The sequence below is a fragment of the Perca flavescens genome, chromosome 10 (genome assembly GCF_004354835.1).
Source record: "Perca flavescens isolate YP-PL-M2 chromosome 10, PFLA_1.0, whole genome shotgun sequence".
Classification (NCBI taxonomy): domain Eukaryota; kingdom Metazoa; phylum Chordata; class Actinopteri; order Perciformes; family Percidae; genus Perca; species Perca flavescens.
The window spans coordinates 19,030,664-19,054,397 of NC_041340.1; the positions used below are offsets into that span (position 1 = coordinate 19,030,664).

At 41.0% G+C, this 23,734-nt stretch overlaps 1 protein-coding gene across 2 annotated transcripts in view; it reads left to right on the forward strand.

Moving 5' to 3' along the window:
- Positions 1–23,734, forward strand: part of diaph1 (diaphanous related formin 1) — a 112,359-nt gene that overhangs the window by 28,590 nt on the left and 60,035 nt on the right. The window contains exons 2-16 of one of the 2 annotated variants that reach the window (XM_028588709.1): positions 1,835–1,861; positions 3,240–3,401; positions 3,935–4,036; positions 4,773–4,903; positions 6,020–6,103; positions 6,198–6,261; positions 6,755–6,894; positions 8,864–8,969; positions 9,202–9,312; positions 9,555–9,673; positions 11,521–11,637; positions 13,958–14,073; positions 16,862–16,926; positions 20,146–20,325; positions 22,348–22,890. In XM_028588709.1, coding sequence (XP_028444510.1) covers positions 1,835–1,861; positions 3,240–3,401; positions 3,935–4,036; positions 4,773–4,903; positions 6,020–6,103; positions 6,198–6,261; positions 6,755–6,894; positions 8,864–8,969; positions 9,202–9,312; positions 9,555–9,673; positions 11,521–11,637; positions 13,958–14,073; positions 16,862–16,926; positions 20,146–20,325; positions 22,348–22,890 — 2,067 coding nt within the window. The remainder of the gene's footprint in view (positions 1–1,834; positions 1,862–3,239; positions 3,402–3,934; positions 4,037–4,772; positions 4,904–6,019; positions 6,104–6,197; positions 6,262–6,754; positions 6,895–8,863; positions 8,970–9,201; positions 9,313–9,554; positions 9,674–11,520; positions 11,638–13,957; positions 14,074–16,861; positions 16,927–20,145; positions 20,326–22,347; positions 22,891–23,734) is intronic. The other variant, XM_028588710.1, reaches the window with a different exon arrangement.

Here is a 23,734-nt window from a genome sequence, read left to right on the forward strand (position 1 = left end):
GGTTTTACAGGCAAAATGCAGGAAGGAAAGCTGGCAAAAAAAGCAGACGCTGTTTTGCGTAAATCACAACGCCTATCAATATCACTTCCAGTGGTGTAGTCTACGTGATAGTAAGCTCCTGGATTTCTATATACCCACTTATAAATGCCCTATGCCCCTTAACAACATACTTTCCATTATATCTTTGATACATTTTGACCTGACAGCCGTACTTTTTTCTTAACATCTATAGGCTGAATAAAGGTATTTTTTCTTACCGTAAATTGGTGCATAAAAGTGTATCGGAATGCAGGAAATGAAGTCGTTGATGCTTAAAACTTCCCTGGGGGAGGACACCCAGGCCACCCCACTTTGATAGGCCCCCCTCCTCCCCCAAAGGCAGATTCTGGCCAATATACAGTACAGTACACCCACTATAATAGCATACATTAGACTACAATGCTCCCCTGCTGGAGCTGCTACCCCCGCGACCCGATACCGGTTAAGCGGACGAAGATGGATGGATGGATAGACTACAATGGTCACTTCCCCATTAGTCAGGCACAAGATCTGACCATAATTACACTTTTCATCCATGAACTGTCGTTGCGTTAGCCTTTTATTTCAGTTGCAACCCCGGCAGTGGTAAGCTGTGAGAGAAAATAAAAAGAATATCAAAACAATTCTAACCGATGTGCGTATTGGCAACATACGACTGAAGAAGCCGACAAATAGTCTATATGTAATTCCCTCCGCTTAAAATCCATATCTTGACGCCGTTATCAATCGAGTATTGATTGGTCAGTAGGCGGTGCTTTAACACCGGTTGATCTCTGATCTCCAACTTCACCTGCTCCTGACCAGGTTAGGTGTTCAGCATGAGTTACCACGGCGATTGAACCTGGTAACAACTGATCCACCACCGTCGTGGTACAGAAAACCCTGGGTTGAACCTGAAGTTACCTCGTTAACGCCAAATCCTGCTTCGTAGTACAGGCCTCTGGTGACCTTTCAACCCAGCGTCATGTCTTGCTTTTAGCTGTGTAGCCGTTAGCAATATGTTTGGTGTATTTTCCCCCTTAGACCCCTACAACTGAGGCCAACCCCCAAGGTTGCATACTATTTGATGTCTTGTAAGTTGTTTACAAAGTGTAGCACTTGGGGGTTCATAATGACTTTTGCTTTTCTTTATGAAAATACATGGAAAACAGATTGCCTTTATGTTAGTATTTTTCGTTTCGGATTTCTGCCCTTCCACTGTGTGATACTAATATTATTTCTGATTTATTCTATTTAGAGTCATTTTGATGTTGTTTGCTCTGCATGGACTTTGTCAGGGCATGTGCTTTTCCAGTTTGAAAGTGATACTGCCAGCACTAGGTATCCTACGGTGGCATTATTGGATGTAGCCTGACACCTAGTGGCCAAGATATGCAAGTGTATTTTATATATATGTGTCCCACTTCCCCCTCTTAAAAAGTGTCTCTCTGCCTTTGACTGTTTGAATGTTGACTGCTAATCTGCTACTATTAGATCAATCATGTAATTGCTACCTTCCAGGTCTCTTGACTACCTCAACTTAGACTCTAAATGTATTAGTTATCTAGAGATGTGTATCAATGACTGCATTGAGTTATAAAACAGTGATTTAGTTAGTGTTTCCCTCTGTCCTGCTGCGATTCATTTATGAACTCTGTAGACTGTTTCCTAGATCTGTTTCCTTTCATAAATGATGTTTGTCTAATTGATTCTTTCTGTCCCTCCATCCGTCACCGCTCTCCCCTGCCGTCTATTTGATTTTTTTTCCTACCCTTCTGTTTAATTTCTCTCCCTTTCATCCATTCATCCTTTACAGACCCTCAAACGCCTGATTCCTGACGAGGTAGGTTTGCTAACTGTGTGCTTGACGCATCCATCTGTCATGAATCTCTGATCTTTAATAAACCAACTCACCATTATTCATTGGATGTCATGGAACACTAACACAACCCACCATAACACAGTGCCTGTGTTTTGTCCTGTGCTGTACTCATGTTGGATGTGCATGCTTTAACCCTTGTGTTGACTTAGGGTCAAATTGACCCGTTTTCAATTTTTGTTTTATATCCGAAAATATGGGACGTAGAAATAAGTGCTGAAAATGTAAAGAATTTTTGTTTTACAATTTAAAATGTTGGAAAAAGCAAAAACAAAGGCGTCAAAAAAAAGACAACACAAGGGTTAAGATGCACACTGACAACATTAAATGCTTGGCGCATAGACAAGTGATGCCCTCATGTGCCTGTCACAGGAGGATGCCAGAATCCTACATACTGGCAGATTATTGTTCATGAATTATTATGGAGGGTCACTATGTCAATGTGATACATTTACATGTATCCAAAAGTTCGTCAGTGTTTTTTCATTTGGCAATAAATGATATATCAGCACAAGTTTTGGCAATTTACCACACCATCATTAAAACCAGAGGGAAATAAATCCCCTTGTCTGGCTATCACCAGGCCAAGCTAAGTCTTTTAAGATTGAACATTAGTCTGGGGAGTCTGCTCTGTATTTTCTCTGCACAAGAGGCGTGATTAACGGGCCTAGTTCAAATGACTCTGTATGCAATTGGATAGTCCTTCAACCAATCAGACCAACGATCCGGGTGACATAGCGACAGAGGCATCAACAGGTTGCTGCCATGGAGTGCTGCGCTTCGGTGGCCGGTTTGTTGAATGTAAACAAAAAGCTGATTGGTCGTTTCTCTATCGCCATCGTGTTAAACCCGCCAATAGCGCGCCAGGGGGATAAGCCAGTTAGTTATTGCTTCCCGCAAAATTGTGGACAGAAGCAGGATAGATAAATGTACGGGTTCCAGCCCGAGCTGCAAGGCAAAATCAAATCATCGGCAGATCGGGCTGGGTTTACCCAGTCTAGAAATCCCCCATTGCTTGTTCAAATTAAACATTATATTCTGCGCTTGCCAGTGTTGACTGCCTGTTGACTTTGTGTGGCAACGTTTGTTGGCAAAAACCTTTGATGTCTCTAATCCCTAATCACCGTCTCAGATTGTTGAAAGGTTTCTACTGTTGATTACCCTTATGTATTATTATTTCATTATTTAACACACAACACAACAGAGAGCAGGCCTGTCTTCAATCTGTGAGTTGATTTGGGATTGTTACCTTGTTCTGTGGCCTTACAGTGATGGTTACACTTTGCAGTTTTTCTCCCTGACCTCTTTCATCTAACCGGTGTCATGTTGTCTGCTAATCCAGTTGGAGCGTTTCACCAGCATGAGGAAAAAAGACAAGGAGAAGCCCGGCCAAGTGCCGAGTCAGCGACACTCTTCAGCTGCCAGCTATGAGTTCAACGCTCCGAGTGCTATGCTGCATGATCATTCTGATGAATACGTCCTGGAACTCTTCGAACAGATGCTGGTGAGAAAGACCGTTAAAGTGTGTGTGTTGTGTGTGTGTGAAAGATTCAGCTTTTGGTTAATTACCTACTCATTATCCCCCCCTGAACAGCCATGGAAACTTCTACTTGGTATATTTCACTTCCAAATACGTAATCACTCTCTGATTAAAGACCCTTTATGTAGATTTACTAACCCCTTTAAAAGAAAAACTAAAATTGTGAAAGGGTTCATTTTAAGAGGAAGTACATTTTTTCTCTGTTACTCAATAGATATGCTTTGACCTACTGCTCGCACTTGTCAGCTGAGCGTCTGTTAGCATCTCACTGGGAGCCTTCCTTGCTTCCAATTCAGCAGAGACTAGTTTAAATATGTTAATGCAATTTGTCAAATTTATAAATACAGTATGATTTCTATTTGTATTATGTGTGTTCTGTTTATTAATTGCTTGAGTCTACCGATTTTTTCTTATGCCATCGCCTTGTCTCAGAATACCTTGTTGATCCCTCTGTCCTACTTCTTTCTTTTTACTTTCTTCCTCCTGTCTTTCTTTAGGTGGATATGAACCTGAATGGGGAGAAGCAGCAGCCTCTAAGGGCAAAAGACATTATGATCAAACGAGAGATGGTCTCCCAGTACCTCCACACGTCTAAAGCTGTCAGTACCAAAATAAATGTTGCTAATGCAGTATGCTGTAGGGTTGCAGACAGCTTCATGCAAGTTTTTTTATTTTTTTTTTATTTTTAGCATTGGCTAAAATCAGTACAAGTTACAGAGTTGTATCCTTTATATTCCATATTGTCCTATGCTAAACACACAGTGCTACATTTGGGTTTTTGTCATATTCACTTTCATAACTATTTGAATGAAGCATGACGTTGTGAAGTGTTTTCAAGGCCAAATAAAAAAGAGAGGTCAGATTATACTATTACACACTATTATCTTGGACTAATTGTTCAGATAAATGTGCAGTCAAAGGCCTTTCCTTGACTGACTGTGTTCAGGGATTGACTGTGTTTCCAAGACTGGATTGTTATATACATTATACACATGTATTCACCAGTGAAATGTAGATTCAATGAAATGTCACAACCATCATTAGGACCAGCTATGCTTTTAGTCGTTGGGTGAATAAAAACAGCAGGTGTAATATAATCAAACATGGTGAAAGCAAGTGACTCAGAGGACCTACATAACCAAGCACAGATGGTTGCTGCGCAGTTCATATAACTGTGAAATAAGCCTGTTAAGAGAAAATCCTACACACAGTACCCTTTAATTCTGCAAATCAAAATTTCAAATTAGGCTTCCATATGGAAATAACACCAATTACAACCCGTAAGAAGCTGAATATAAATGCAATACACAATGTAATTTTGTGTTTGTTGATTAGGGTCAAAACCAGAAAGAGAGCGCCAAATCAGCCATGATGTACATCCAGGAGTTAAAGTCAGACTACCGAGACACACAGCTGCTGAGCTGTCTGGAATCTCTGCGAGTCTCTCTCAATAACAACCCTGTCAGGTAATACACACATATACTTACATACAGATACATGCAGTGAGTACAAAATAAAACCTTGAACCAGATCAATTTAGTTTTAACCTTCCGGTGTGGAGTCCAGACCTCAGTCCAATTGAGACTTGACTGATCTTTCATGATACCCATGTAACTTGACAGAGTTTAAGTAAAATCTCAAATATTGCAGTGTATTGATGTGCAACGGCGATACAGGCCTATTCATATATGCTTCAATTGCTGCTGAAGAACCTTCAATGGAATACCTCACACAGGTGATCTCCATTTGACTTGCTGTATTATGTGACTTCTAAAAACAGTCCATACTTGACCACTGATCGCATTGGGCCTTTAAACTTTGCCGTTTAAAGGCCCAATGAGTAATTATTGGACCATATACTGTACATTACAGAGTTTGACCTTCAGATAAAAAAGTTGTTTTTCAACTATCATAGTTGATAAGATAGGCCTGTTACTTCTTTATTTCAAACATTACCAGAAAGGCACCAGAAAACATTAATAACTAAGTTTAAGTCATCTGGTGTTAGTCTATTTTTTCAAAATACCTCTAAATCAACTTGGGGATGATTATGATGAATTTTTGGACACAGTATCATGCATTGTCCCTGTATATGAGGGTGGGGAGCCTACAGGCTACAACATCAGCTACATACACAAAATAACAACTGATAATTTCCTGTTGTAAAATCATTAGAGCCTACAACACCCACAGGAGTGAATATTCCTTAAGTTTTATTTAAGGCAATTTTTTTAACAAAACAATTGGCATCATTTAAAAAAAAACAAAAAAACAAATTTTTCAAAATTATGGTAAGTCATGTTAGTCCTTTTAAAATAAAACATAGCTATCATGTCCAACTGTGTGCAGTATGTCCTTGAACCATCCGGTCATTATCAACAATTAAGCGCACATCTTTTTTTAAATAAGTTTAAAGGCGTACCAAAAAGACAAAGCAAAAGCTTTAAACTGAAGTGGGAAAATTACATTATAAATAAATAAATATATTTCAAGAGAATGGCAATGGGAAAAGCCAAGGGGGGAAAAAGGCGATAAAATGTCAAAAGCACAGTGTACTAATCATGTGGTCTTGTCACTTCCAGTTGGGTGCAGAACTTTGGAGCTGAAGGGCTGGCCCTGCTGCTGAATCTGCTCAGAAGACTACAGGAGGACAAAGACGAGTACCCGTGAGACACCTTAACCTCAGAAAAAGAAATTGTACTCATTAACGATGTGTTTGTAATGTCTTTCTGTATGTCTTTTCTCTCATCCACCAACTAGAATGATGGGAGTGAAATGTCAGCACGAGATCATTCGTTGTCTAAAAGCCTTTATGAACAACAAGGTAAGAAAGTTTCTTTAATCACGTCAAGATGCCTAATCTTTTTTTGGTATAGCTGCACATAGTTGTTGCATGTAGTTGTAAGTAATATAACTAGTAACAGAATCAATTTTTATCCCATTTTGTGTCCTTGTTGTAGTGTAGCAGTTCTTCCTCTAGAGGGCATTATGAAGTCAATGTGACCAACTTCTGTCAGTTCATTATAATGAATACTATTAACCTTTGAAAGCGATTTGAGTTATCAGTGTGGTGATGGGCCAACCCTAGGTAATTAGTATAAATGTCTTTGAAATATATCACATTTATTAATAATTACACACCGGTAATTGAGTATGAACAATGTGGTACCTGCAGGAGAAAAATTGATTCCTATTGTTCAGATGTAAACACTATAATTTGAACCATGAAAGCCTGGTCTTTGCCTTGCTGCAGAACATAAACCTTAAATGACTTCCCGTCATTCTGCTTTTTCCCCCCCCTTTCTCTCCCCTTTTAGTATGGTCTAAAATCCATGCTGGAGTCAGTTGAGGGAATTCCTCTGTTGGTCAAAGCCATCAACCCTCAGGTGCCACATATGATGGTGGATGCTGTCAAGCTCCTTTCTGCCATCTCAATATTGGAACAACCTGAGAACCTGTAAGCATCAGTGGAATTCTGACACCATGTCATTTAATAAGTACAGAACAGAAATTATGGCTCTGCACAAGCAATTCCTTTCCACAGTTCTGGAGTCTTATATGCAATGTTATGCAAAATAACAGTCTTGAACTGCTCTATTGGCAACAGTTAGCAACCTAGCATTGACCTAAATAATTGAGTAATTGCCTATCATATTTCTTTTCTCTTTTACCTGTATGTCAGGTTTCAATAAAAACTGTTGAATAAAGCAACAGAATGTACATTTGAATTCTCCATACATTTGTTTAATGGCAAATTTTGTATTCATGTATTGATACAGTGGGGGAAATAAGTATTTGACCCCTTGCTGATTTTGCAGGTTTGCCCACTTACAAAGAATGCAAAAATCTACAATTTTAATCATATGTACATTCTAACAGTGAAAGACAGAATCCCAAAGAAAATTCCAGAAAATCACATCATATGAATTTATTAAAATTGATAACCATCTGATGAGGAAAAACAAGTATTTGACCCCCTGGACAAACAGCATGTTAATATTTTGTAGAAAAGCCATTATTGGCCAGCACAGATGTCAAACGATTTTTATAGTTGGTGACAAGGTTTGTGCACATTTCGGCAGGGATGTTGGCCCACTCCTCCCTGCAGACAGCCTCCAAATCATTCAGGTTCCGAGGTTGTCGCCTGGCAACTCGAATTTTAAGCTCCCTGGAGGTCTGGAGACTGGCTAGGCCACTCCAGAACCTTGATGTGCTTCTTCTTCAGCCACTCTTTTGTTGCTTTGGCGATGTGCTTAGGGTCGTTGTCGTGCTGAAACACCCATCCTCGACCCATCTTCAGCTCTCTCACTGAGGGAAGGAGATGTCGGTCCAGAATTCCACGATACATGGCCCCGTCCATCCTCCCCTCAATACGATGGAGTTGTCCCGTCCCCTTGGCTGAAAAGCACCCCCAAAGCATGATGTTGCCACCACCATGCTTGACGGTGGGGATGGTGTTCTTTGGGTTGTACTCGGTGTTCTTTGCCCTCCAAACACGACGAGTTGAGTTGAGGCCAAAAAGTTCTATTTTGGTCTCATCTGACCACATCACCTTCTTCCAGGCCTCTTCTGAGTCGTCCAGGTGGTGAATGGCGAACTTCATGCAGGCCTGTACATGTTTCTTCTTGAGCAGGGGGGACCTTGCGTGCGCTGCAGGATTTCAATCCATGACGGCGTAGTGTGTTACCAACCGTTTCTTTTGTAACTGTGGTCCCAGCTGCCTTCAGTTGATTCATCAGTTCCCCCTTGTGGTTTTGGGATGATTCCTCACCGTTCGCATGATCAGGGACACCCCACGAGGCAAGATCTTGTGTGGAGGCCCAGACCGAGGGAGGTTGGCGGTGGTGTGGTGCTTCTTCCATTTCCTGATAACTGCACCGACAGTTGATCTTTTTCTCCAAGTTGCTTTCCGATTCTCTTGTAACCCATCCCAGCCTTGTGCAGATCAACAATCTTGTCCCTGATGTCCCAGAGAAAGCTCTTTGGTCTTGCCCATGGTGGTGATGTTGGATGCTGGTTGTTTGGGTGTTGACAGGTGTCTTTTATACAGGTAACGAGGTGAGGCAGGTGTATTTGATGTAGATAATTGGTTCGGATTGGGGCTGTGTCTTAAAGAAAGACTAACTGGCTTGTAGGAGCCAGAATACTTGCTGTTTGTCCAGGGGGTCAAATACTTGTTTTTCCTCATCAGATGGTTATCAATTTTAATAAATTCATATGATGCGATTTTCTGGAATTTTCTTTGGGATTCTGTCTTTCACTGTTAGAATGTACATATGATTAAAATTGTAGATTTTTGCATTCTTTGTAAGTGGGCAAACCTGCAAAATCAGCAAGGGGTCAAATACTTATTTCCCCCACTGTATTTGATTTAACAACATGTAACAACATTTTATATGATGTGCATAACGTCTGTTTTTTTGCAGTCATGAGCGTGTTTTGGAGGCCATTACAGAGGAGGCAGAGAGACGGGACATCGAGAGGTTCCAGCCTCTCCTTGCTGGCATGAACAATCACAACATTGCTCTTAAGGTGCACATGCACACACATACTTTAAGAATTATAAATCCCCATGTGTGTTTTTGTTGACAAATGACACCAACCCAGCTGCATTTGATAGACAGCAATACTCAATGCAATCTGCAGAGTAAAAGACTTACTCAGCGGACAATGTGTTTTTGTATTAGAGTTATCATCTATCCAGTTAGTCTAAATGGTGAAGCTGACTTTTTGATATGTTTTTTTCTTCTTTTTATTTTTTTAGGGTGGCTGCATGCAGCTAATAAACGCCTTAATAAGCCGGGGAGAAGAGTTGGACTTCAGGATCCATATTCGCTCTGAACTGCTAAGATTGGGACTCAGAGACCTGCTGACGGTACAGAAAACATTCTCTATTGATGTTCTCTCAGAGTGACTCTAACAACACACACATTTGCAAATCCTTACTCCTCATGTCTCTCTCACTCTTGATGCTTCTGTCTTGCTGACTGGCTGACACACTTATGTGCTTTGAAAATTCTGTCCAAACTGTCCAAACCCAATGTTTGCCAAACACATCTGTCATTCTCCCCCTTGCCTTTTCATCCCTCCGCCTACATCCCATCGCTCTCCCTGCAGGAGGTGCGAATGATAGAAAACGAAGAGCTGAGGGTGCAACTCACGGTGTTTGATGAGCAGGCTGAAGATGACTCTGAGGACCTCAAAGCACGCCTTGACGACATTCGCATTGAGATGGAATATCCTTCCACCTGGCAAAATTGTTCCCCTGTAGAAATTGTCAGGGTCTACTTTATGACCTTGAACATCTATATAGGCTACCTGGTAACATAACTTTGCATGCTCGTGATTTTGCGTTTGTTACTTTGCTAGTTAGAAGCGAGAAGTGAATAACCTTCATAATGTATTTTTTATAATGAAAGAATATGTATGATTCACACAGATAGGATAAATAAGTATATGCATGTATTCCCTTGATTATAAACATGAGTCTACAAGGAGCAATCTACACAAAATCAGATTGCCCCTTTCTTCCCAGTTAATAGCCTGACCACTTACTTTCTTCCAAGACGGATACAAAATTAATATTTTCCTCTGTGATAAGCATAATCTTTCAGGCTCTAGGGACATTGACCCTGTGTGGACTTTTTTACATTCAAAATCCGTCTTTGCCAATTAGCGTCTTACAGACATTTGCTACTCATCTGCAGTGCAGTCAAAAGCAGCAACACATCCGGACACTGGTGGACTTTTACCATGAATTATTGTTATTATTATTACCACCTGTTTTTGTTAAACAGATTAGAGTCAATCCAATTACTACTTAGCGGAGTATTAATATATTTTGTTGTATGTGGACTTGATGGTTCATTCTACTAAACTTTGATATCACTGTGATGCATATCTGACGACTTTGTGGTGAGAAAACGGGACCTGAAATGACCCCCTTAGTAGCTATATTCTAAGCAAATATGGTCTATTCATGTAAAATCTGAATGTATATAATGAGTTTGTCCTGATGTGACAAAGGCACATATTTGCAGGGAAGGATGTATCTTTATCTTAATCACACAACGCGTTCTGTTGTAGGCTCTTTGACTTAGTGTGACATCCAGGATGGACAGGATTTTGATAAAAAGAAAGTCACCCTTACTGTAACAGTGTAGTTTTAAAAATGACTGCTGTAATTGTCCTTTCTGCTTTTGACATGCAGTTATAATCTTCAACACCAGATGTCTCCCTGGGGTAGCCAATACTAGTGCCCTTTATTTAGATACAGTGTAAACCAGTCCCCCTGGAAGTGCGCCAGGCTTTGAAGCAAATTGAACATAGCAGCCAAACGGCGGAATTGCAACCTTACGTGTTGCCCTCTGGCCAAAAAAAGACTTTTCCCCATAGACTTACATGGCAAAAGAGATGTCTGTAAATCAGTGGATACATTTTTTTTTTTATCTTCACAACCCCTGCAAAATGACACAATCAGAATTTGATCCATTCTGTTCAATAACATTTGGAAAGTCTAGAAGAGCCGCTCGATTAAATCATATAATCTCATATAAAGAGCAGCGCTAAACCGGAATTAGCCGGCTTGGCCTGTGGAGGTCTCTAGTGCGTCTGCTCTATGGGCTGGACAGTGCGAAAGCAGAACCCAAGATCAGGGTATTTTTAGGCGCCATGAAGGCTTCATGCATCGAACGATGTATCCAGGTCTTATAATACATCCATGGTGTAAACACAGTCTGCCTTCCTCACGGCAACATTGAACGAACACTGAGCTCAAATCGATTTTGAGTGATAGAACTGGTTGCGGTAGTTGTGCAGAAATATCATCACACTGTCCCTAAGCAACAAAGATTATCAGATTGTCTACAAGTCTGGTCTGGGTTAGACTTTTATTTGACTGTAATTCTGATGTGTTTAGTTGTGTTGCTCCAAGCCTTGTATAAGTAGTATTATGCAGCAACAGTTGGTGCAAGACTATTCAGTTGTCACTGATTGTTGAAGATGTTGTGTATGTAGAGTTATATATTTGTGTTAAACTCTTTTATAAATTGTGTTAATTAAGCCTTAACTGCTTTTGCTTCACTGATGTGAGGGAAGTGTTTGATATCCTAGTCAACACTGTGAAGGACTCCAAGGGTGAAACCCACTTCCTGTCTGTGATGCAGCACCTGCTGCTGATCCGTAATGACTATTTGGCCAGGTAGCACGTGAACATACACACACTCATACATGTCGATACTCTCTCACACATGTGCCTGCTCACACATTCACATATTAGAGCTGATATATTGTTTTGTGACAAGAGACTAGATATCGTATCATCTGGGATTTACTTATCACTGCTGTTCTATCATTGTGATACATACATTGGCATGCAAGCTGCTTTAAAATTCTAGAACTCTAGGTGTACTCTTGAATAAAAATTAGGAAGCAGAATTCAGAGTCCTGATTGCAGCATAATACATCTATTTCATATACATACAGGAAAGTAGTTATGGAACTGTCCCCAGCAATTTATTTTGCAGTACCATGCAGTTTGCCAAAATAACCATGACAAAAGGAAAACTTAAGGAGTTTTTTCCCTTTCTTCATCCACCTCTCCCTCCTCTCAGCCCTGTCCTCCATTTGCTGTTTGTTTTCTAGAGCACCATTCAAAGACTAAGAAATTAATACATGCAAAGAACTCCAATTCCATTTTAATAGAAATGAACGGCATCACCTCTTATCACCAGAAATATGCTAATGTCTCTCCCTGTGTCTTCCAAAGCCCTTGGGGGTTTAGCTAGGGAAACAGAGGAGGAAGGAAGAGTGAATAATTGAATGACAAGAAGGGGGTAGAATAATGTTAAGGACAAGTCAAAAATTGTACGGCATAGTGTATGCACATTTACACATCTATGTCTACTTTTACATGCAGCTAAACAAAAGGGAGGAATGTGTTGCCTTACTTAATGTCACAGAAAACAGGCAAAACCCAACATGTGCAGGCATGCAGACCTTTGATTTGAGTTAGTTGTGTTGTTGGTCAGTGTTTCCTTGATAGTATCAGACAGGCAGGAAATTGTGGTTTATTTTTAACACCGTTTGGGGAATCTATTGTGAGTGTGGAAAAGGTAGGTTGGCCCAAACAAATGGTCCCAGCTGAGGTCTTTTAAACTTTCCTCTCTTCCATCCCTCCCTCTTTCCTATCCGGCTTTCTCCGTCCAGGTGATCCACTGACACACAATAGAGATTGTCTGTAATGCACTGTACAGAGAGACAGGAAGTGAGTGTGGGAGTGAGAGCTGTAGAGTGGCATAAAAATACAGCTTGATAATTACAGAGATGAAGAGAGAAGGGAGGTGGAGGGCGAGACAATAATAAAGAAGAAATTGAGAGTTGAGGTAAATTGCTAGGCAGATGTTGAGAGAATGAGGGAGGGATGCACAGGGAATAGAAGGGTTAGCATTTGTGTGGGAATGAATGCAAGAGTACCTGCTACTTTGCTATTTTTTCATTCTTGGTCTCACTGTGTTTCAATCCCAAGTGGAGATGGAGGCCTGAGAATTTACCAGACTACACAAATGCACTCATATGAATGGTTATACCTCTAGTCATACACATACTTTGCATGTACACAGACTGTACAGGGCTTAATAGCTGTAGTTTAAAAATGAAATGATGTGTGTATTTATTTTACGATTTAGCTTAATTATAGCCTTAGGCCTACCAACCAGTTTTTTTCCTAATATACCTAATATCTAAATGGAATGTGTTTTAGGCTGGTGAAGAATGCTAGTTTAGGATGTAGACTCATCTTTCACTTTGACTCAGTTTTCAAGAATGACACTAGATGTCTCTATCGCTCCACGGATAAATCTAAGCTTAGGAGGAAAAAAAAACTTGAAGTATATTGAAGGAGTGGAACAAGTGTTAGACAAAGGCAGAGTGACTAAGAGAGACGGGGGAGGGCGGGAGACAGAATAAATAAAGTATTGAGTTTGTGACTCTGGCAGCATCTAATGGGGTCAGGGAATAAGACACCTCCAAAATTGAGTGTCTGTGTGAAGCTGGCTTGATCAGACACGGTGCCCTGGACATACACCAACACACTCTCATGAACACCGTTGCACACAATCAATCTTTGTGACAAGAAACTCAAACTGTCATGCTCACGCAGACACAGCCAATCTCAGTTGCAGACAAAGACAAAGTGACGAAGCATGTGTGTTCACACATTTGTCGAAACAAATGAACCAACTTGATCTTTGTCAGTCCCATCCTCTGTTCACGTAATGTGCCAAATTTCTTATTAATGCAGACTCCTCTGGTATTGTACGACATACATACACATCATTGTGGAGACAACATGCACAGTATGTTGTAGAGAGTGAGACATTCTCTTCTTTCCCCAGCATATTAACTCTATTTTTTTTGTTACCCTTCCATCCTTCACATCTTATCTTTCCCCTGTCTCTCTCCACTTCTTTCTCTCTGTCTCCCAATCCATCTGGAAATCTGTCACTCCCTTCCTCCTGCAGGCCTCAGTACTACAAGTTAATAGACGAGTGTATCGCTCAGATCGTGCTTCACAGGAATGGAGCGGACCCTGACTTCAAGTGCCGTAAACTCAGCCTCAACATTGAAGGCTTGATAGGTGAGTTGTTAGACCAGAACACCCATATGAACAAGTCTTTCCTTTTCTCTCTCTAAGAGTACATGGGGCCGTCTTGCCCATCAACCAACACCCTTAAAATGTAGAGCTTTATGCATGCTTTTTCACAGGCATTAAGGACCACATTCACGTAGACCAGAAAAATCAAACATTTTGGAATAGTGCTGTGTGAGTTGAAACTTACAACCATATTTCACTTTTAGCCTACCCCACTCCAATCACTGACACAATTGATTTTGTGCTGTCAAGGCTATTATACCTGCTTTATGTAATTTAACCTTAATTTGGTCATTATACAATAATGCGATGTATAATACAATTGATAACCATGGTTGACAAATGTGTAGTGGCCCAGAAACGCCACACGGTGGACCCAGAGAGGGAGTGTGTGTTAGTGTGGGCTGAGTTGTGCGACAGGTTTTACAGTCATAGGTTGGTGGTATAAAATGCACTTTATCAAGAGGACAAAAGCTTTATCTCAAACTAAGCCACCCCAGAGACTGATGTAACAATATAGTAGCTGAGATTTATTTGTCCTCTTCCAATGTTTGATTCTTGACACACAATGATAGATTGGTGAGATGGTAACTCTCAGGCACTGGTGTTGAATGTATTAATATAATAAAAGTCAGCAGTGCCCAGGTATGTGTGTCTGCAAGCATCCCCTCTGTTTAAAGCATAGGTTCACAATTTTCCAAGTCTGTCTTAAAATAATCGTCAGGTGCCCAAATGAACATTGAAATTGGTATTGCTTGCTGTAATCATTCCTCTTTTTTTCAAACAAGCCAAGATCCTTTCCTAATGCGTTTCCAATGGGAGTGATGAGGAACTAATACTACAGTCCTTGTTCTGTGCAAAAATACATCCCAAAGTTTATCTGAAGCTAATATGAGGCTTCAACAGTCTAAGTTAATCATATCAAGCCTTTTTCAGTACAAAGTTCCCTCTTTGTGTTACTATGCCTCCACTGCAGCTCTGCAAGAAAACAGTGTCGGGGGGGAAACAGAAAAAGGGAATTCTAAAAAGACTTTGAAGGATACTCACTTGATAGTTTCAGACTGGTGTAAGCCTCATATTGGCTTCAGATAAACTTTGGAATACACTTTTGCACAGAACGAAGATGAGTAGATTTAAAAAAAAATTGGAAGCACATTAAAAAAAGGATCTTTTATTGGCCAGTATGAAAAAGAGGAATTATTACAGCAAGCTAAAACAGTTTTGACTCATATATGGGCACCTGACTATAGTTTTAAGACAGACTTGACACATTGTGAACCTATTGTCTAAGTGCACATGAGCAAGACACATAACCCTACAGGGTAACACAGAAAGTATTATGAGGGCCACTGATCCATGTCATTTCCTGTCACTCTATTATATACACGCATGAAATGCTGAATTTTGGTGAAAAGTGGTGCATGTGGTATTGTGGACGTGAGTGACAGCACTAAATGTTGACGAGGAAACACCTGCTGACTATAGTAAACTAAAGCAGAGCATAATGGAGGTGCAGGCCATGTCTCAAGAGTTCAAAACTCCTTTATGGCAGTTCTCTGTTGCTCACCGCAGGAGGCTCTAATTGCACTGCTTCTAAATGCGTCCTGACACACACAGGCTGGCTGGCCTCCTTTAAGGCTGCCAGAGTTATTATCGGTGGAAAGCAGCCCAATTCTGCCCTGCATGCATTATTTAGTGTTTTTCTTTGAACTCTGAAATTCAGCACAGTTTTTTCCCCCTACATTCTGGCTCCCTTAGTGCTCTCTATTCGAAGTTTGTCCCATTTCCCATTTAGCCTAGCCACCATGACAGAAGTAACAACCCCCTTACACATCCAATAACCATGTAAACTCGTACACAAAAGCACACTCTGAAAATGTACGTGGGTTGGCATATTATTGTCAAGTTCCTTCATCTGGGAAAATCTTCTCTTTCACAAAATAGATTTCTCATTTTGATCTGCCTTGCTTACCAGCTTATCTAGATATAAGGCATCTTGCATAGTTTCCACTCCTTTTTCCACTAGCCGTATTTCCATGTAACTGATGAAGATTCACACTTTGTCTCTTCACAATCTGTATAATTCACTTTCTATAAGTTTATGTAATTTCTACATTTTCTATTTTAGCTTTTCACAGCTCTGTATTTCTGCTATCTATCTGTTTGATCCCTCTTCTGGGCATCATGATTAGCTGTCTTTGATCCAGTGACTTTGTGGCATTCATCTTCAAGCTAATTAGTTCTTTTACTGCACATGCTCGGTAAGCCCTTGGGCACTGAACCACCTGTAGGCCCTGCAATTATTCTGGAAAATAACCCTGTTGGTCAGCCTTTGTTCTCTCAACTTGTCCTTTGCCAAGCAACACCTCTGATAATGGATTACTTCCAGACTGTTACATGGTCTTTCTATTTTGAAAAAAATAATTTGATATTTGTGTGAGATGTCTTTCCCATTGAGGGAAATTAGGGTTCTCCCATCTCTCACACATACACACAGTCAGACAAAGGTGTATGTATTGGAGGCTTAAAAGGTAATGATGTGTAGAAGCAGCATGCAACAGATGGCATCCTGTTGTAATGAGATGCCAGCACAATCTTCTCATAGATCTTGACTTTGAGTAGTGTGATAAGGGCAAATAGGGAGACCGATAGGATGCTTGCTCTGTGTGTATTGCTCTGTGAAGGGTGCGATGTCTTCACTCCCAGACGTGTGCAGGTGCGTTGTCTGAAACATTCTCGTTTCCTTTCTTCTGTCCTCTCTGTTTGTCCACAGACAACATGGTCGACCAGACCAAGGTGGAAACTAGTCAGGCCAAGGCAGCTGAGCTGGAGAAGAAGGTGAAAAACGCACAGTATAATTTACATTGAAAATCATTAACACACACGCACGCACACACACGCACACACACGCACACACACACACACACACACAGACACACAGACACACACACACAGACATCCGGATGTGAGGTTTTGCCCCTCTCCTTCCGCTCTCTGTGGGCCAGATGTACTAATGCTTTTGCGCCCACTTCAGGCGCATTTGTTTCGCAATGTGTGCGTAAAAGCATGGCGAGGTATGTACATACAGGCCGCACAGAGGTAAAAGCGCACACTGCCTGTTGCGGGAACTGAAAATGGCAAATTGCGCTTTGTCATGCATATGTATTCACGGGAGGGTCAAGGGGAAAGTGGGAGTTTCCCATAAAGAGATGGGAGGGGAAGCGTAAAGTGCGCCTAATTATGTATTCCATTGTATGTACAAAAAACGCCCGTGAAAGCGCACCTCTATTTTGCGGTGAAAATTCTCTGCCTCTTAAAAGCAGGTGTAAATCTGGAAGCGGGTTTCCTCGCATATGCCTCCTGGTCAAATGGCAGCAGTAATCCGAGCAAGACGAAGACATAGGCCAAGGAGACAAGCTGAAAAGGTTTTTGCCACAAGGATCAAAGAAATCAAAGATGACATTGAATCTCTGACTCGGCATTCACATTCCATTCCAGCAGTTGTTAAACTCCTCGCTACATTACAAATATTGGCATCAGGATCATTTCAAACAGTCATAGCATCAGCAGTGGGAATTTCGCAGTCTGCACTCAGCCGTATCATAGCACCAGTACTTAATGCTTTGCTACAGCACAATTTACGGTATAGTGTGCGGAGAAAAGCGCTGATTACCCGATGAACTGCAGGTTTGGTAAATACGACGTAAGCTGAAGTATCACAGCGTGTTCTTTGCGCCGATAACACTAAATTCGCAAATGTACGTACATCTGGCCCTGTGTGTTGCCGTTCTCAAAACCCCTGCGATACCGGAAACGACAACAAACTTCGAGCTAGCAAGCCACATGCTGAATATGGCAACTTTTGAAGAAAATTTGGACTGCACAATAAGGCAGGCCTGCTTGGCTCTTTAGGAGAATGATTATAAAGATTTACAAGGAATTTGATTATGGCGTTTACTATCTAATTGGGACGTATTGGGACCGATTGATGGGGATTGCTGTGGACGGAGTACACACGGCGATACACTGGTAAGAGCAAATTACTTTAAACCATGTATCCAGCTAATTTAAATATCTCACATTACTGTATTGTGTGAAACTTCATTTAATATTGTATGAGGCGTTTTCTTTTGTGGGTTGCAAATGTTTCACCAAAGCAAGTTCCCTCCCAAGACTATTTTGCAGAGCCACAGTCACTGCGTCATGAGTTTAGCGCTGCCAAGACAATTGTGATTGGTTTAAAGAAACACACACACACACACACACACACACACACACACACACACACACACACATTGGGATCGTAATGAAATTCTATGTGTCAAGTGTTTGTCTGACATGGGATGACAAATGAGAAAAAGGAAGGGACAGCAGGTGACTAAGAGAATGAGCATACACGTGTTTGACAGACAAATACTCTTACAGGCTGCAAAAATAACACACACACACACTCGCACAAGGTGGTAAATGCCTTGATTGCGGTGTGCTGGTGCCCTGATATTTCTGTCCCAGTGACAGGATAATTGCATAGAGGGAGCTGAAACTAGCCTTCATTCACACAGACATAAAGACACACTCCCACATGGGATCATATCCATTGACCACAAGCACAAATTACGTGAGCACCCTTGGATTCATTTTCGTTAACCAAACACACACACATACACCATAGTGCTAGTTGTCTATGATGGGGTAATTGCTGGCAGTCTCTTTGGCAGGAATTAGGGATGAGGCTGTCGGGATGCTGACAGCGAGAGTAACTGATCTGCTGTCGGCAAATTAAACAGCCATGTGTGTCTGTGTGTCTGTGTAGGCATCTATTTAAATACACTTATCCTGTTGTCAAGTGTCCTAAAAGAAAAAAAAAATCCTTGAAAATCTAAAAATTGGTGGTAAAATGTTCTTCTATTTTTATTTTATTTTTATGGATGTGAAGGTTTTAAAATGGAAGTGAGAAGTGAGCTCATGCAAGTACACTGAAGCATCCTAACTCAATAATTGACACTACTGTAAATTATACAATGAAACTAAAAGCATTAGACTGCAGGAAATGGCTTCTAAAGGTCTTTGAAATACAGAAACTGATGCAGCTTTAAGAGGGAGGTGGGCGCCTGGATAGCTAGATAGTTGATAGAGGTTTACTCCTCGACGCAGCGGCCGCGGGTTCCACTCCGACCTGCGGCCTTTTGCTGCATGTCATTCCCCCCCTCTCTCCTCTTTCATGTCTTCATCTGTACTATTAAAATAAAGGCCTAAAATGCCCAAAAAGTAATCTTAAAAAAAAAAAAAAAAAAAAAAAAAGAGGGAGGCTAAAAGCTTGTGCACGCAAACACACTTTGCTCCCATATTTCATTGGTTAACCCTGGTGTTTTTGTAGCTTCAGGTTTGATATTTATTTGGTGTATTTCATTTTTTTTAATTTTTTTTTTACGTTCTTCAATCATCCTTTTAAATTAAATTATTTATAAAATTCTTTGAAGACTTCTCGCTCAACGTAAATCCTGTGGTAGTGCCCCTTTTTAATTGCAGCAACACTTAATTCTTTGTTCATTTTACACTGCCTTTATTTTATAAGAAAAATGCTTGAGAATATTTTAAGATATTCAAATAGTAATTCAGGACATTAATATTATTCAGGATTTCATTTTTTTTAATTATATGATTAGGATACTCCGAAATTAACGTTTTTAGCTCATATTGTATCAGTATATTCCTGTATACATGGTACGTTTTATTTGCCGACTGAGTCTCATATCCAGAGGGAGAGATTTGTTTTCCAAGTAGATGTGGGGGGTCACTGGCGGTACTGCATAGGTCAAAGTTCACATGATTAGCTGAATATTAATTACACAAACATATCAGGAACACCATTTCCACAACAATGGCACAGTATTGGTGCAGTCCTGGTGCCAGTGGGACCTTTTTAGTAGATAATGGTTCTTGAAGTTGACCACTACACACAATTTGTAAAGTCACCAAAAAAGTCTATTTAGCACTTTTACAATACTGCAACTGTATCTGTCTCTCTCTCTCTATGACCCTTTACACGTGTGTTAGCTGGATGCAGAGTTGACAGCACGCCACGAGTTGCAGGTGGAGCTGAAGAAACTGGAGGGTGACTATGAGCAGAAGCTGCAGGATTTGAGCCAAGACAAGGAACAGTTGGCCACTGCTAAGCTAGAGCGAGAAAAGCAGAACCAGGAACTACAACAACAGCTAAGCACTCTGCAACAGCAGGTAAACACTCATACACCCAACCACCCACCTGTCTATGTGGGGCTCAATGCCTTTTTAATTTCAAATAACTCAAAATGTAATTTTTTTTTTTTATACTATGGAGTATTGGGTCGAGGAGCTAAATGTGAAAACTTCTCTCAATACGTTTTTGATGTGTGAATTAATCTTAAACACCTGAATTCACTGAAATAAAAATGATTTGAACCAAGTATGACAGAAATCTTGGTGGCAAGTTGACCAGCTCAAACAGTACTTCCATCATTGCTTGATGTCATTATCAATATTAAAGAACCGGAACATTAGGACAGATTCAATAAAGATTAAGTTAGATCATTGAGTCTGGTTAAATCTCCCGGAAACGCACAAAACAGAAACTTATGCTGAAGCGGCAAGAAGTAAAATATTTTGAAGCTTAGAGAAATACAACATTGCAGAAGTCTAAGCACCAAAAAAGTTGTCCAACATCTATGCACACCCACACAAACACAGAAGCTCCTGGCCTTAAATGATTTAGCCAACTGCTAGCATGGCATGAAAAGAGGAAAAAAAATTAAAAGAATATCATGAGTAGAAGCCAAATCCTTTAGAGATTAAGAAACTCAGTAAAAACGTGGAAAGTGGGGGAATGGGAGTCTAAAGAGTGAATAAAGGGAGAAGAAAGAAGAAGAGGGAAATGATGGAGATGAGAAACTGAAATTTTAAGGCCAAGATACACACGCTGTGTGTGTGTGTGTGTGTGTGTGTGTGTGTGTGTGTGTGTGTGTGTGTGTGTGTGTGTGTGTGTGTGTGTGTGTGCACACTCATACAGTAGGGAGGCAAAGATGAGGATTGTTTAGCTGTCAGTGTCCTGCTGCCACACCAGCTGGACTCTGCCTCACAGTGACACCCAAACTCACAAACACACCAAGTGACCCAGAACAATCTGCCTCGGTGCATGTGTGCTCATAACCACATGAAGATGTTCCTCTGTGTGTTTGTTTGTGTGCGTCTGTCAGTAAGAGAACTACAGAGCTTCCAAAATGAGCTTCATCCAAAGTGGCTGATGCCAGCAGAGTCATCGTCTCGCCCAAACACACGCATATGCACACACAGTTGTCCAACGCATCAACAGCATCACCAGCCAGGCATCAGACAAGCTTCTCATACTAAGATGGCTCACTTTCTCTGTGTTTGAGGCACTGCCCATCGAAGATTTCTTCACATGTAGAGATCTCTCACTGTCCCTCCATGTGATGCCGTGCCCAACTCTTCATCTGCTGCCTCACTAAGAAAGCTTGCCTCTAAGGCCCTTGATGTCTGTTACTGTCTTCTTTTCAAAGTCTAAGGAGACGACACAAACAATTTGTCACGCTGCATACAGACCCTCTTTGACATGCACACTGTTTACACTTCACACACCTAAGAACACATACACTAAATAAACTTCTCTATACTTTAATCCTTTATATCGCATAAAGTATATTCTCATTTAAAGCCCAGTCCTCTCACAGGCCAGTATTAGCTGGCTGACTTTAATGACTTGGACAGTTTTCTCAAGAATTGTCGCCTCACTGATGTAAATACTGAGATTAGTATTTCAGTGTTGAAATTAAAAATTGATTTCACCCTGGCTTCTAATATAGAAGTTTGTTCTCCTTTTTAAAACTTTTTCTTTTAAATTCCTCTGTGGACTTAATTCCCCCCTCTTATGTTTTTCTCACTGAGCCTTGTCCTCCATTCTCTCCCAAAACTCAATCCTGCCCAGGCTTTAATCCCTTTCTATGTCGCTCTTTCCCCTCTTTTGTTCTGCTTATTTATTTTTTTTTTCCTCAAATCTAATCACTCTGTTGGCATGGCTATTCATTGGAAATGGTGGAAATTGCCAATGCTATCCAAATGTAAGAAATAAACAACAAACAATATACAGTCAAGTCATGCTCATGTAATAAATTACTGTATATGTTGTCAAGATTTTTTGTAGTATGTCAAGTAGTATTTTAATCAATATTTATGATAACCTACTGTATCCTTACTTCCCTGCAGATTGAAAAGCTGTCTAAAGATCTGGAAGAGGCCAAGACCAAAGTAGTCACAGTTACTGTTCCTGTGCCAACACCTGGTTTCTCTCTTCCACCTGCCCCTCCTCTCCCTGGCCAGAATGCAGGTATGCCCCCTCCACCTCCGCCCCCTCCCTTACCAGGCCATGCATGCATGCCTGTTGCCCCAGCCCCTCCTCCTGTACCGGGTCATGCCTCTATTCCTCCCCCACCGCCTTTACCAGGCATGCCAGGACCTCCACCACCCCCACCTCTCCCTGGCATGCCTGGACCTCCACCACCCCCGCCTCTCCCTGGCATGCCAGGACCGCCACCCCCTCCACCCTTCCCTGGGATGGGACCTCCACCACCACCACCACCTGGGTTTCCTGGCATGCCCCCTCCACCACCAGGCCCAGGCATGCCTCCACCTCCACTATTTGGCATGGGGGGCTGGGGTCTCGCTGCACCACCCTCACTGCCTTATGGGCTCCAGCCTAAGAAGGAGTACAAGCCTGAGGTCCAGCTGAAGAGAGCCAACTGGAGCAAGGTCAGTCCTAAGATAGAAGGTTCAATATATTATCAATTTTCAAAAAGTGATAGAAAAATTGTCAGTTATTTATCTGGTGATGTAAAATATTATGGACAAAAGAAATGTGCAATTTTCTTGCTTCTTATTGTCCTACATTCTTTGATTCATCATATGAATTAACTAACCCTTTATAGATCACACCTATGTAGATACCTGGCTTGAATACTAAGCTTGAATGTTTTTTAATTCCCATAAAGTCATTTTTGTTGGATACCTCCTGCAACAGATGTTATTTTAGATGGCATCTCTAGAAATGTCAACTTTTAGATCAAGTTGCGATTGCTTGTTATTGTGATAATCTGTCCTGATGCCAAAAAGTAGGCCAATGTTGATGAGTTGGTGGTCGGCTAATATAACATACTGTAGTTCAGCTCCTTATTATACCATATGCATAATGCTAATGTAAAAACAAGGAGGGATTTTATTGTAAATAATTCTAATGCAATTCATAACTCTAATAAAGTTTGTATGTATTTTACTGTACTACGTTTTACAATACAGTTTGAAATGGCTCAGGTTGTTCTTTAGTGTGTGCAACAGTGTGAGAGGAATGTGAGGTAACTTGCATGCACACATTATCTCATGACCATGTGCATCATGTTCTCCTCCACCCTCTCATCTGTGATGGTTAAAACATCAAACCGGCCCTCTGTCTTTCTTTAGCCTAAAGCTACTGTTTAATGGCTTCAGCAGACTTCATCAGCATTTAGCCCTCTCTCTCTCTCTCTCTCTCTCTCTCTCTCTCTCTCTCGGGCTAGTGAGAGTGTTTGACGAGGATGTCACAGAAATTGCTTTTTAATAA